Source organism: Kwoniella shandongensis, chromosome 3, assembly GCF_008629635.2.
Source record: "Kwoniella shandongensis chromosome 3, complete sequence".
Lineage (NCBI taxonomy): Eukaryota > Fungi > Basidiomycota > Tremellomycetes > Tremellales > Cryptococcaceae > Kwoniella > Kwoniella shandongensis.
The window spans coordinates 552919-567640 of record NC_089289.1 but is presented as its reverse complement, the minus strand read 5'-3'; the positions used below and the strand labels follow the sequence as shown (position 1 = coordinate 567640).

General features: G+C 50.1%; 4 protein-coding genes across 4 annotated transcripts; 1 reads left to right on the top strand and 3 right to left on the bottom strand.

Moving 5' to 3' along the window:
* Positions 1-13: 13 nt before the first annotated feature.
* On the top strand, positions 14-3346 carry CI109_101559 (uncharacterized protein; the record flags this gene model as incomplete). The annotated part of the gene is made up of 4 exons (XM_032002496.1): positions 14-1084; positions 1134-1922; positions 1973-2089; positions 2141-3346. 4 exons carry the CDS (start codon positions 14-16, stop codon positions 3344-3346), a joined length of 3183 nt encoding a protein of 1060 aa, XP_031863433.1.
* A 171-nt stretch (positions 3347-3517) lies between these two features.
* CI109_101558 (uncharacterized protein) lies at positions 3518-6287 on the bottom strand (the record flags this gene model as incomplete). Its single annotated transcript, XM_032002497.2, has 9 exons — positions 3518-3826; positions 3911-4219; positions 4283-4375; positions 4431-4519; positions 4578-4747; positions 4831-5218; positions 5286-5389; positions 5442-6236; positions 6280-6287. The coding sequence occupies 9 exons, from the start codon at positions 6285-6287 to the stop codon at positions 3518-3520; spliced, it is 2265 nt and encodes a 754-aa protein (XP_031863434.2).
* Positions 6288-7361: 1074 nt separating this feature from the next.
* CI109_101557 (uncharacterized protein) lies at positions 7362-10880 on the bottom strand (the record flags this gene model as incomplete). The annotated part of the gene is made up of 10 exons (XM_032002498.1): positions 7362-8168; positions 8235-8717; positions 8773-8949; positions 9012-9678; positions 9742-9772; positions 9860-10081; positions 10198-10223; positions 10303-10662; positions 10706-10742; positions 10808-10880. 10 exons carry the CDS (start codon positions 10878-10880, stop codon positions 7362-7364), a joined length of 2883 nt encoding a protein of 960 aa, XP_031863435.1.
* Positions 10881-11054: 174 nt separating this feature from the next.
* CI109_101556 (uncharacterized protein) lies at positions 11055-13357 on the bottom strand (the record flags this gene model as incomplete). The annotated part of the gene is made up of 2 exons (XM_032002499.1): positions 11055-12191; positions 12245-13357. The coding sequence occupies 2 exons, from the start codon at positions 13355-13357 to the stop codon at positions 11055-11057; spliced, it is 2250 nt and encodes a 749-aa protein (XP_031863436.1).
* Positions 13358-14722: the final 1365 nt, after the last annotated feature.

Genomic DNA, 14722 nt, shown 5'->3' with positions numbered 1-14722 from the left:
TGTACTAAACACGATGCGGGCTCGTATACCCCTCCATCTGGTACACTTCATCCTTCTCCTCTCTCAAGCAAGCGCTGTAGACACCACCGCCAGCGCCCAATCTCAAGCCTCGACTACCTCGACCGATGCCTCATCCCAACCTCCACCTTCCCCGTCCACGTCGAGTTCCTCCATTCCCGGCAATGGCATGACACTATGGGACGTCGGATTCTCCCTTCGAGATCAATGGGCCGAGCTACGGGATGACGAGGAGTGTCCAGTCCATCCTGACGAGCTTATAACGAATATCACTGAGCCGACTGAGTCGGTCGCGACGACATCACAGTCGGAACCTTCTCCGTCAACCGTGGAAGTTGAGCCAGAACCGGCTAAACCGACCGATGACACGTTCGTGAGCTTTGAAGAGTGGAAGAGAATCAAGATGGAAGAGGAAGAGGATGAAGATGAAGCAGAGGAAGAGACGAGGGTGGACAATGTTTCCGAGACGGCATCAACATCTGACTCGTCCAGTCACCCTGAAAAGACTGGTTCTATAACCGACAGAAACTCTTCCGAAGGCTCACAGAACAAGTCTGGTGATGCTTCTTCTCAGAGGAGTGCACATTCCTCTCAAACACCCGCTGCTTCCAATAAGAGCAAGATTATTTTATCGTCTTCCGGTTCCACCAGTCAAAGCGTTTCTCAGCAACAACAACCTCAGCAGCCTTCTTCATCTCCGCCTCCGCCTGCTCATCACAATCGATACAACTACGCTTCTCCCGACTGTTCAGCTCGGATACACTCCTCATCCCCGCAAACACAACATGCTTCGTCATTACTGCACAAATCGAGAGATCGATACATGTTGACACCGTGCAAGGCAAAAGAACATTGGGTTGTGGTGGAACTGTGTGATGAGATCAGGATCGAGGCGGTGGAGATTGCAGTGTGGGAGTTCTTCAGTGGTGTAGTCAGAGAAGTCAGGGTTAGTGTGGGCGGTGAAGATGATGAGGATGATGAGGGTGGGGATGTAGAAGTGAAGGGACGAAGTAATAAATGGACCGAGGTTGGCGCGTTTGTAGGCAAGAATGTCAGAGGAGTTCAGGTGGGTGTATTGGCTCAGAGTCGAAATTGTGCTGACATATCGCGTTAAGACATTTTCCCTCTCTCAACCAACTTCCTTCCATCGATTCATCCGTCTCGACTTCCCCTCGTATTTCGGAACAGAATACTATTGTCCCGTCTCGCAGCTTAAAGTGTACGGTATGAACCAGATGGAGGCGTTCAAGTGGGAACAGAAGCGTCTCAGCGCTGGATCCAAAGAGAAGGATCGAAGTGGGAACAGGGAGAAAGAACAGGAAGAGAGAAGGGCAAGGGAAAGAGTAGAACGGGAGAAGAAGGAGAAGGAGGAGAAAGAACGACAACACCAACGAGAGAAAGAGCTGGACGCGTTGGAGAAGTTGTTGCATGAACAAGCTGGCAGGGCTGTACCGGAGATCTTGACGGAGACGGCGATACTTTCCAGTATAGAAGAGGTGACGAATACCGCATCGCCAGAACCCACCCCTTCCGCAATTACCAGTAACGCCTCTGACACTATCAACGTTACCACGATTGTTTCAAACGAGTCGTCATCGACCAACGGCGGCGCTAGCTCGAACGTCACGACACCGGCTGTCCGACCATCATCGTCTGAGACTCCCACAGCCCCGCCGTCCTCGACATATGCTCGTTCTCCTCCACCGCGTTCGGACTCTTCCGAATCAATTTACGCCTTCATAATCCGTCGTCTCAACGCATTAGAAGGGAACTCCACCCTTGTCGCTCGATACATCGAAGAACAAGCGAAGGTTATGCGTCATATGCTCACACGCGTGGAGAGAGGATGGGACGACTGGAGAGCGGACCGCGAGAGCGAAGATCGATCAAGGTGGGAACAAGAGGTGAGTCAGCTGAATGATTTGTCTGGCGGCATGCTGATTTTCGATTCCAGCGCATGCGGCAAGAAGACCGTCTGGGAAAAGTGATCTCCCAGCTTGAGCAGCAAAGAGTGGCGTTTGAGCACGAACGGAAGGCGATACAATCGCAACTACGCGTTCTAGCGGATGAAGTGAGTATATGCGGGTAAGATGCGTGAAGTTAACGCTAATAACATTTGTAGCTCGGCTACGAACGACGTCGAGGTATAGCTCAGCTGTTTATCCTTCTAGTCATAACCGTCCTCGGTGTTGTGACACGAAGCAGTACGATCGATGCGGTGCTCAAACCAGTCCTCGCGGAAGCTCGACGACGTCGAAGTATTTACGGAAGGAAAAGTATATCAGGTCCATTGACAGGACTTCGGATCGATATGGGTCATGGACGACCGCCCGCTGTCATAGGTCAAGATCGGCCCAAAAGTCCTGAACCGTATCAAGATCATCTTCAGAGCGAAGCTTATGACGAAATTGAAAAGCAAAGAAGAGGATCGGCATCTTCACCTACACCTACACCGAGAGTGAGGACGTTGTCAAAGCCGATGTCTTCGACAAGTAGTAATCGAAGACCAGGTACGCCGAACGCTCTTCGACAGAGAAGACAACCCTCGATCGTCATCCCGACCTTCAGAAGCGTTTCGACGACAGTCATCGATCGGCCTTACACCCCTTCTTCGCCGAGCGGTGGACATCCTCACTCGCACCACAATGCTACCATCTTAGTTGGTAGTCCTCGCCCGAGAGGATCGTTACCTCCATCCAGTACGACATCTTCATCTCGACCAAGTGGTGGACCGCCGAGAAAACTGGCTAGAAGTGCACATCTGCACACGATGGAAATTGACAAAGCGAAGTCACACCACAATAACAATGGTTCGAACGCCGTGAAGACGGTCTCCCTCATGATCGATCCGGTCTTTGCTTCGCATGTCCAGTCGACCACGAAGGAGGATCACGAGGGGATTGCGACGCCAAGAAAACATAGTCGGTTCAACGATCGAAGGTCCAGTCCGGCGATATCAGTTCCTCTCCCGAGAGCAGGGCGAGCAGCAAATGAGACAGAGGTATCGCCACTGACGCATGACGGACAAGTTGAAAAAGTGCCCGAAGGTCTACCTATCCCGACAAAGACTGATACAGTCAAAGATCGCGGTGTGAACGGAGTGGAGACAGAGACTGAGACGGATGATGGTCAAGAGGGATGGGGAACGGAGTTTGAGACGGAAACAGAAGGAGAAGCGTCCGCTTCAGAAGTGGAGGAAGTGATGGATGGTAGACGAAACGTAGCAGGGAATACTCATGATGAGGAGAAAGAGCAGAAAGAAGAGATGATAGCGGAGCTTGAGAAAATTTGGAGTCATCATCCGGACGAGAAGTCACAGCTTCAATGAAACGAAATATACCCTGCACCGTCATACCCTTGAAGAAGTTAGTTTTGGCTCAATTTGTATAGTATGGCATAATAATGCATATAATGTATACTGCTTCATCATTCGTATAACTGAACGTCAAGTATGATCTCGTCGAGTGAACCCCAAAATGTCCTCATCCATTTGTTTCATCTAATGTCTATACGCTGCACCCGTATCGTCCGCTCCAGCGACTTTCATCGCTATATACCTATATAGCGCTGTTGAAGTTGCGGCTAATAGGAACATAACATCGAAAAGTCGACCGAATACTCTGAAATCTGGTAGAGTGGAGAGCAGCGAATGGTCCGTTTGTGAAGGATCCAGGTATCCCGCCGCGGCATTGGAGTCGAAGGGGTTGGTGCCAGTTGTAGAATTGCCGTTGTTCGAGTAGGAGAGGTCGAGTGGAGAGGGAGGCAGGGAAGTTCGAAGTTGTACTAAGAGGGAGATAACGTATGTGGCCTGCAACCGACAAGTAAATACCCATCAAAATTAGCGCTCTGCTCATGATGTCGCTTTCTGAAGGGGAAGTCGCTTCGGACTCACGAATAACTGTCCCAGACTCAGGAGCAAGAAACCCGCTCCCACCGTCTTACTTGTCAACCTCAGGACTTTGCTCAAACTCCTCATCACCTGTGCCAAACTCGACAATATCAAGATTCCAGTCAAGATCAACGAGATCCCTCTGCTCCACACTGGGACGTCTATGTCGATGAAGTCGTTGGGCAATTGACTGATGGCCAGAGCTAAGAGGAAGGATATCCAATCGCCGTTCGTGTTGCCTTTTCCTTCTTGGTGAGTCTCGTCAGACGCTTGGGATGTGGTGAGCGGTGCCCAGAACAACGACGGGAGGCACTAAGCGGAAGTACGATCAGCCGGGATCTGACAAGGGGGATAGGCGAGGTCGAAGAGACTTACCATTGCGAGACGGGCGGCACAATACACTGCAAAAGCATAGCCGAGGAGGTTGTACATCTGACCCTGGAACGTTTGACCAAAATCTTGTCGTCGCTGTTCGAGGCGTCAGCTACTTTGACCACGAACAGGACGTCATCTATTAGCTCACCTTACGCAGCTTCATCGCTTTGAGCGATTTAGACACTTGTGACTCCATTGCCTTGAGACCGTCCAGTTCTGCTTGGAGCGATGCAGCCTCTGCGTAATAGTCTAGTCAGCAAAATGTGCTAGCTTGTAGTGAGTTAAGCCTATGCACCGTTATCACCTTGTCCTCCGAACATCCTTCCCATCCAGCCCTTTGAAGGCGTGTTCGTTCCGCTTGATGCTGAGATCCTGCTTAGTTCTTCCTTCTTCGTAATGGTATCTTGTCGAACACGGTACAATGATCGTTCAGCTTGTAAAATATCGTTATCTGACAATGAACGGCTGTGATCGCCACCTCCTTTCGTCAGCATTAATACTCTCACGTGTGGCTTTCTCGTTACAAAAAGGAGGATAGTACTACTCACGATCCCGCTTTGATGTGTTCGATGAAGTTCCATGCTGATCTGACTGCTCCGAAACCTGACAGACTTCCCAACGTCACCACACCCAGAACGACCACTCGTCCCAGACTCGGAGCTAGCCAACCACCTTCTTCCCACCCTTCAGGTCCAGAAGTTGACCATTGTACAATCGCTTCGTCGATTGTTGAGGCGGTAGATGAGGGATCAGCCGCGTCGTAAGCTGGTGTCGCCGCAGGAGAAGGGAGTGCGCTTATGGGCACGGCTGTGATGTAGGGCGGAATGAGGGTGAAAAGGAAGATGTAGAGGGTGAATGGGATAAGGGAGATGAGGAGACGGGAGGTGATGGAGAGTGAAGAAGAGCGAGATGGTGTAGTGGAGGCGGATGATGACTCTGAGAAAAGAGAGTGATAAAGGTCGAGTCAGCTCGTGTCCTATTTCCAGCTGCCATTTCAGCTTACCTCTAGATCTATAGGTGAATAGTAAACACTGCACGAGCGGCACTACCAGCAAGATGATCGCCAAGATGATGTGCAACGATATCGAAAAGTTGACCCTTCTCGACCTAGGTGCCGTACATCAGCTCGGATCTCATATTCAAACTCGACCTCACTCACCTCGAGTGCAATATCCCCAACGCATGGAAAATAACCAGCGTGAGCAAGTTACACGACTCTGCAAAGCAGACCGAAAACAAGACCCTCGAGACGCGATGTAATCCCCTCGTAGCCTTCTTAATCCCCTTCGTTCCTCCACCGCCTCCTCCTGACAATGAGGTCGACCGTCCATGGGAGAGTTGTAAGACTTGCGGTATCTTCTTGGGGACCGCACCGCCGATTGCTGATCCTGCTTCTTTAAGCTTTTGACCGAGATGTTGCAGTTCTATACTGTTCTCGCCCTGTAATGGTAACGCTGATGATCCACCACTACCAGACGGTATCGAAGATGACGAAGCAGGGTTGTACGTCGGGACACTGAAATAGTCGTCTGTCCCTCTGCGTGGTAAACCATGGGGTCTCACAGCTGGTGAAGGGGGATACGATGAAGACGGTGTCATGTTGGACAGATAGAAGCCCTCGTCCTCTGTATCATCACCGTATTCCGAGACACCGCTGACAGCACCCCCGCCAACAACGACGTTCTGTCGAGACGAACCTCCGCCCCCTCCGTTCTCCCTATCGAGGGCGAGCGACGCTGTGGGTGGTAAGAGCGTTTCGGGCTGAGAGATGTCTCGAAGTCGGGGGTTGATCGTCGATAAGAGGAATTTACGAGAGACGAGGAAGTAAGCTAGGCGAAGGAAGACGAGCAGGAGGGTGTCGAAGAGGATAGGAGGGGTGCTGGTGGGGAGTACCAGCGGCGCTGCGGAGGAGGAATGGTCTGCCTCCATGTTGTCGCTGCTCTCGATCGTCCGTCTATACAATGTAGTGGGGAGCTGATGGAACTAGGTAGGTCTACTCTGACATGATGGTGTGAGTGTAGGTAGTACAGCGGTGATATGATGAATATGCAATGTCGAACTGAGTCTTACCCTTCGTTGTGGAATGTCTGTCACCACTTGGCTCGTTCACTGAAAATGCAACAACAATCAAACCGCTGGGAGAGTTAAAATAGCACGCGTTTCTCGTTTCTCGTTCCTGAAACAACACCCAGCGTATCCCTGAGATCCCTCGATTACGTGGGAGAACATGTACACTCAAATGCATCCTTGTGAGCATCTCATCTCACTGTTTGACCGGTGCTGCAGACCCACACAGCAAGACCTTTCAGCTCAGCGCAATACAATCAGTGAAATTTGATTGCTTACATGTGATAATGTGCCGCTACCTATACAGTTATGGACTCCTGTATCAAAAATGAGCAGAGGTGTTGTCACGGTGTAGTACTCCACCGTAGGTCTCATAATAGGCCATGCGTGGTACCACCGAGATTCGACATAGAAGGGGAAAAACCGTCCGGTTCTCGTTCGACCGTCCTTTCAATATTACTTCAATTGAGTCGTTTGCTTCGAGGTCGGGGCAGGATAAATTGGCTGTATGCGTACATATCTCATGGTGTGGTCAAAGTATGTATATATTACTATCTAACTACCTTCTAAATAACTACTAAATCTACGAGGGGATGGGAATAAGTCAAGCTGAATGTGAACCTCTATCATCCCTACGGTGTTCCTCTAGGGAGTGAGGGCCGAAGGTCGATATAGTGTCTGTCTAAGTTGCGTTGATGTTGTCAGTAGGTTCCGGCGGGAATTGTATATGTTCCTCTGATCCTTCTCATACAGAAGCTATCTTATCATTGGGGTCTGGGCTTTCTGCGGCGTTAGTATGTAATATCTCATGGACCTTCAAGTGCGGACGGCGCTTGGGTCTTGGAACATTGCGTGCTGAGCGCAACGTGGGGCGTTTTCACTGGGATAATGGGAGAAAGTAGCGGGATCGATGCAGTCTGATGACGTGCATGGTTGTCGGGGTACGAAACTTGTGTATATATGTAGTGATAATCAATGATACACAGATAGACATCCCTTCGCTCCGGATGATCTATTCCAGCTCGCCCCAACCCATATACTCCAACGCCTCCAACCAACCCGCCACATCCCTCAAATTCATTGCCAACTTCTTCTTCTCTTCCTCCAATATCTCCGCGGTGGGGTTATATCCCTTCGGAACCAAATGCGAGAGTAATTCCTCTTTCCATGCTGTCGGAGGTGGAGTAAGGGCTGATGAAGTGCTCGATGCGTCGTCGTTGTCATCATTCCCGTTGTGCTTCTTAGGTTCTTCGAGAGATGATAAAGATGATGCGGAGGCAGAGGCGGTTTTCTTCGTTGTCACGGGGATAACCACCTCGAGTAAGGTCTTTTGACGTGGTGTAGCTTTACCAGGTGTAGCTTTACCTTTTGCAGGTGTACCTTTGCCTGTGCTTTTTGCAGGTGTCGCTTTGGCCGGAGTAGATTTCCCTTTCTCCTTCGGTGTACCTTTTGCCTTTGGCTTATTCGCTCCTCGTATCGCGTCAATTGCCACTTTGTATTTGTATTCGACATAGCGTCTCAGTAGATCCACATCTTTCGATTTCCCAAAATGACTCCATCTTTCCGTTGAGACGGGAAGATCGTCCCCCTCACTCGATTTACCAGGAACTCCGACACCCCATACTAGTAAGCCTGATGCCCAGCCGATTGGTGGTCGTCCGTCATTACTGATATGTCGAGGTGTGAGGACGTAATATATCCTTCCTTCGACATCTCGACCGATAGGTTCGTGTCGAAGTGCTTTGCGACTGAGACTAGCCCATAGATCCACATTGAGTACGCGAACACGGCCGCTATGTTCCTTTTCCTCCTGTTCCAGCTGAAAGTGGACGCAACGGTTGGGGTCAGTCACAAAGTGTAGCTATTCTCGTACCGGGCCACTCACCAACTCCTTGTTCGCCTTGGTCTCCGCTGCACTCTTACATCGTACTCTTGCTTCTGCCAACTTCTTCTTCTTCTGCTCGAACACCGCCGAATTCTCCTTGATCTTAGCACTATGTTTCCTATGTTCCTGAACATCGAATGAGAATAGCTCCATATCGTATCGGATTTTGGGTGTGGCCAGCGTTCGTTCAGCTAGAGCGAGGAGCATCCTGATGATTTCAGCTGGTTGTGGGATACGCGATGCTCCGACCCGTCTTGATGGACCAGCAGTGAGGTCAGTCGCCCATGCTGGAGCGGGTTGATTTTCGTCAAGATCGAGAAGTGCACGCAGAGCAGAATCATTCATCTGTGCGCGGGTATCGACTATTGGAGGCGGTAGTCGTAGACCAAGGGGTTCAGAGATGATATTGTAGATTGCAGCGAAACGGGCGAGATCGGCATAGTATCGCAATTCTTCACGGAAGTTGAACATGTTCTCCAGGATCTGTTTTTGATCGATATCAGCGCGAATTTAAACCTGCGATGTAAGTTGGTCTCACCTCGTCATCACCCTCTTTGCCACTGTACTCCAGCTCGTCCTTGATCATATCCAACATCGCTCCGGCGAACAACCGGACATTGGCCTCCGTTAGTGCTCGATCGAAATCGTCCACCGCTGGTAGTGATCGTTCAGGGATAGATAGCACAGGTCTGAATCGAAAGAGGTACTCTCTTAGCTATACTGGTCATCAGCGAGACTATCGGCAAGAGAGGTGAGACAGTGAAACTTTGTACTCACCATGATTCTTTGCTCCGCTTCCTCACGACCCAACTTCGTATCCACCTTTTCGAATACTGGAGGGTCGACAGGCGGCGTGAAATCCCAATCAAGCAACACCTGCAAACGCTTTGCTTTCTCCTCTTTCTCCTTCTTTGCTTCCTCTGCCTTCTCCTTTTTTGTCTTCTCTTTCGGCTTCGCCTTGTCGTCCTTTCCAGTCTTCTTCGTTGCACTCTTCGCATCCTTGCCTTTCTTTACCGCGGTCTTCGACTCTTTTCCCGTTTTGGTCTTCGCAGTAGCCGCGGCCTTGTTCTCCTTTCCAGTCTTAGGTGTGCCCTTGGCTTCTTTCTTCGCCTTGGGTTTCGGTGTACCCTTTTCGCTCCCGACCGCAGTGCTAGTCTTCGCCTTCGTCTTCGTCACCTTGGCCTTGGTGGTGGATGTGGTGGCCTTCTTCTCCTTGGTCGGTCTTTTAGATTTCGGCGTTGTCGCATTCTCCAACGAATCCGAATCCGGTTCTGACAAATCCGAATCGTCATCGAGGAAATTAATAATGCCAGACTGGTTGGCCGGTGTTTTCTTCCCATTAGGTGTAGTCAGACTACCATTTGTTTGAGTTGGTTTACGTTCGAGCAATGCGGCGGTAGTGGTAGCTCCAGCAACAGCAGCTTTGGCTTCTTTCCCGAGGTTTCTAAGACAATTTTTTTAGCTTGGCCTCTCACTCTATCGCGAGTCAGGGGGTCGTTAAGCTTACCCAAGCGGTTCTAAGCCTTTCTTCTTTCGACCTATTGCAGGCATATCAGTACAGGTTTCTCCACGAAACATGGTATCGATCCGCTGATCGATAGCACAGCAAGTCTGAACCCACTCACAAGAAGACGCCTGACACTCATCAGCACAACAAGGACACTCGAAAACATATCCTGCATCCGTATCATGTTCCCCCTTCCCTCCCTCGTTGCCCTCCCATCGTATAGCTTGTGGTGATATGCTATATCGATTGATAAGATCTCTATCGCAGAATGCGAGATTGCATGGTCGAGTCTCGTTGCCCTTCTTGGACTTGGACTTTAGTTTCGTACATCGTAAGAAGCCTACATGACGATCATTGATCAGCAGAGTGATCTTCCTCGCAACGAGTCAAAGGCGTGAAGCAAGAAGTTGTAGCAACGGCACAGGCAGATGAAACGGGGGAAAGAGAGCGACTCACCATCTGGAGGACATATTCTTCGACAGCTAACACGGTCGGAATATCAAAAATCAGCTCTTGGCCCTGCGCACATCACGACTTGGTAGTCAACACTCCTGAACCCACTTATGACAATATACCCCCTTCTCCTTCTCCTTCTCTTTCTGCTCTCCGTCCTCTTCCTCAAGTTTTGCCTTTTTCGCACTCCCTTTTACTGAAGCTCCACTCTCTCTACCTCTCTTCTGACCCAACACCTTGACTACATCCTTCACCTCCAACTCTTGTGCACTCGCGCTTCCGCTTCCGGAGCTCAACGTACTCAGATCCGAAGTGTTCGACGAGATAACAGTTTGAGGGAAAACGTCGGTATTGGGACCTGACGATCCACCGATGTCTGTCATCAGAGTAGGTGGTGATGAAGCGACTGAATCAATCACCTCTATAGACATTTGACGATAGAGCGATGGAGTGTATATGGCTGATGATCTGGCAGAGTGAAGTGTGATCAGGACGATTTTTATTTACTCACACTCGCGATTGTGGAGGAGCGAGAAAGAGGGACGCGTCTAAATGAATCGATCAGGACTCAGCTCAGGACTGGGAGCAACTTGTGGCACATTACACATCTCACATTTACCTGACCAGATCGCGTGTCGGCGTGCTCTCTTCCATACGGATGGTCTTCTGCTCTTCTCCAACGGCATGTTACGTGCTGCCTCGTTGCCATGTACGTGCGATGCATTGTTGTCATACTATCTTCTCTCGTCTGCTGTGACTGGAACCCAATGAAATCTTCCTTTTTCTTCAATAACCTCATGAATATATTTGGTCTATCGTATCAATATGCAAATCCAAATATCTTCTGCCTGCCTTGTACTTTATGCGCCCCCAAGAAGCTGCAACAGCTTTTCCGCTGCTCCCAAAACCTCGGCATCTCTCTCTTCTACCCTTTTCCTTCCTGGTTGTCGTACGGTAGTCTCTACGTTCTCCTTGCCCAGCACAGCTGTCTCAGGAGTGATCGCGACGCCCTCGCTGACAGTCGAGGAGAAGGAGAAACTCCTTGTAAATCCAGGAGTCTTCATCATGTCTCCTCGGTTCTCCTTCGCAGGTGTATCAAGCACGGCAGCGCTTTGCGATCGCGAGAAAGAATCCTTGTGTCGAAGCGTGCTAGTTGGTCGAGGTCGCGCGGTGTCGATCCTAGCTCGTTTAGCCGGCTGCGGTTGTTGATGGGTCGAGGCAAGTCCGTGCTTGAGCGAGCTTTTGGGAGTCTGCCGAGAGTCAGAAGGGATATTCATGTTGACAGATCCCAGGACACCGTTACCGTTCATCGATCGAGGTTGAAGCGCGTTAGGCTTCGAAAGGTACTTCGCTCTCGAGCTCGATGCGAAAATGTCAAGCGACGAGGCACGACCCAATCCAGTTGAAGGTCCATTGAGCATCTTGGCCAAACCCATACCGCCCTTTCGCTTCAGTTCAGGCTCTTCTGCGTCATTGTCCTCGTCGCCTTCCTCACTATCATCCTCCACTGCCATCTCTGACAGATCCATAGAAGGAGGATCGCTCGGCATCAAAGCCAGAATCTCTCTAATTCTCTCTTGTCCCTCTCCCTTAATCATGACATCACCGCTTCCTCGTCGGAATTGACTGTTACGAAGTCCGCCAAATCCACTCTCTCGCGCTTGGAGAACCTCATCAAGAGAGTTACTCATGCCTCGTTTCGGTAAAGGTGTGGCGCTGCTCATTGATCGGCTAGAAGGAGTAGACATTTGCACCTCACCATGAGGGTATTGAGCGAAGTACATGTCTCGTGTGATGTCACCGACACTGATTGCACGGACAACAGCTGACTTCTCCTCGGGAGGAGGCTGAAGACCAGAGATACAGGAGAGAGGAACGGGTCGCCATTTGCCAGTGACGGGGTCAAAAGTACCTCGGTTGGATCGTGAAGGGGGAGGAGGATCGGCCGGCGCTCCCTCTCGAAGATATCGTTTCTCCTCTTGTCTACGGTTTTGGAACTGGGGGAGTAGGGGGTTAGCATTGAGATCATGTAACGCAAGGAGCAACTCACCCAAACCGTAATGTGCTTGGTCTTCACACCCAACCATGCACCTAATCTCTGTCTCTCGTACTTGCTCGGGCTCTTGGCGATACTCCATAGGACCTCCAAAGCCTCGAGCTCTCGCTTGGTGAACCGTCTTCTGATCTTGCCTTTACCATCGTCGCCATCTTTCATAGGTGTCTGCGGTTGATCGGGTCCTGGAAGATCGCCCAGAACATAATCCCAAGGGTTCCAACTAGGAGCGCCTTGTCGACCACTTCGTTTGCCCTCTGGAACATCGTCACCATCGTCGGTAGGGACCGGGTCCTTGCGCGTGTAGGCAGTGGGGTAAGTGCCAGGAAAAGCGGCTGGAGGTTGGATACCGGCGAGATTGATGGCAGGTGGGGATGAAGGGGTTGGCGAAGGAGACGAGAACATGCCTCGACGGTTCTCACGAGCGCCTGATCGGGAGACAGAAGTAGATCTTTGAGAGTCAGACGAAGGGGAGTATCGCGTGCTTTGGTTGGAACGCTGAGAATAGGCACCGAGAGGGAACGAGTTGACTGGGAGAGTCGGTGTTGAGACGGATCGACCCATTGTGCGAGTTGAGAGAGCCGATGCTGGTGTTTTCAGAGGGGTAATCTTCGACGCGTGATGGTCGGGAGTACCGTCTGGTGTGGGATGGAAGTTTGGTTGTTTTCTCGTCGCGGTCGAGAGGGCGAGAGATGAACGAGGACAAGGGGTCTGGTGACGCGTCAAGCTATTCACTTGATCCTTCTCGAATCCAACCGAAGAAAGGACGTGACCGTTTTTGTTCATGTTGTTGGGACCCGTCTGAGGGGTCATCATCGCGTTGACGTTGACATTGACATTGGGATCGGTGGAGTTGGTGGAGAAACCGAGACCATGCTGGTTCATTGGGACGCTCCCTAATGGCTGACGCGTACGGGCCTGGATGGGAGTGATGAGATTGGGATCTGTCCTGAGCTGAGTGTGAGGTGTCGGTGGAAGTATGGGGTTTGGTTTCGGCGTCGCGTGGATGTTCTTGGGTGGTATATCGGTGATTGTACGGATAGGGGGGAGGGTGAACATGTTCTCTTTCATTTCCAACTCTGGGGGAGATGGAAGCGAAGGATGCGACATGGTGTGGGGTGTGTATCAAACGCGTAAGATGGAGGACGGGTGGTTGTATGTGTATCTATGTGTGTGGATGGATATGGTTGTGTGGGAGACTGAATCAAGAAAGCTATCCAAGCGCAGCGATCGCGTACAAAGTAACAGAAAACCAAGTATAAGCAAGAAAAGTACTAAAAAGAATCGACGCGGTCGATGGTTAAAGATAAAAGGGGATGGATGGAAAGTGAAGTGTGTGAGAATGAGTGATGTTTAATCTCTGAACATTGAGTAAAAGTGATTTAACTTCTTGTTGTATATTAGATGGGCGGGATGTTAATGGTGATGATGATGATGAGCACTGCAGTGCACTGTAGTGTTACAGTGTATAATCCCGCTCCATCCCATGGATCTCAAAGCTAGACGCGTGATGAAAAGCACAAAAGTAAACTCACAGGGAATACAGAATTACCCTTTTTGTGCAAAATCAATCCCCCTCAAAGAAATCAAGAAAAATCAACACTCCTATGTGTCGGTGGGAAGTGATCATCGGATGGGACGAAAATCACCACAATTCATCACAATTCTCTCGTAATAACACCCAGTACATTATCACCTGCCCATGTTCACAAATCCCACAACCCCAATATCCCCAGAACGACGCGTAGTGATTTGTGAAAGCGTCATTTAGCACTTCAGGACACTCGGATTGTCTCCTTGCATGAAAAGAATTACAGCTCTCTGTTATTATAGACCGCTACACGAATATAATGTTTTAATGTTCTATTACACTACTTGCTCGCCGCCATGATCACCGCGTTCGGATTATAAGCGGGGTGGTGCTGATCAGCGATCAGTGCGATAACAAACAACAACTATGATGGTCATAGCATTCCTACAAGCTATCAGTCTCCAATGCGATCACATACGGCCAAAGCGTCAAGAGTGGTCAATTTGATCTACGCAGTATGACCCCAGAACATGATAGAGTCATGCGGGGCCCACATTATTGAAGTACATATCGAATACTGATCGAAGGGGAGATTGACAATCAATCGCGATAAGACAGACACAGTGCACACTGCTGCACCGGTGCTGGCTGGTTGTTCGATCGACTGGCATTGACTGTTGTTCTCGGCAGGCTGAATGAATTGTACTGATCATAATGACCTCCAAGATTCATGGGAAACCGCACAACATGACATACGAACAATAGCGAACATGTACCGGTCAGTGCGTCACACCCATCAACCTGTCCTTATACAGAATATTTACCCATCCTTTCCCCCCTCTGTGTGTTCCCACGCAAACGCAAACGCAAACGCAAACGCAAACGCAACGCACTCAGGCATAAACAATAAGTATAAACATAACATTACCATTATTCATTCTTTG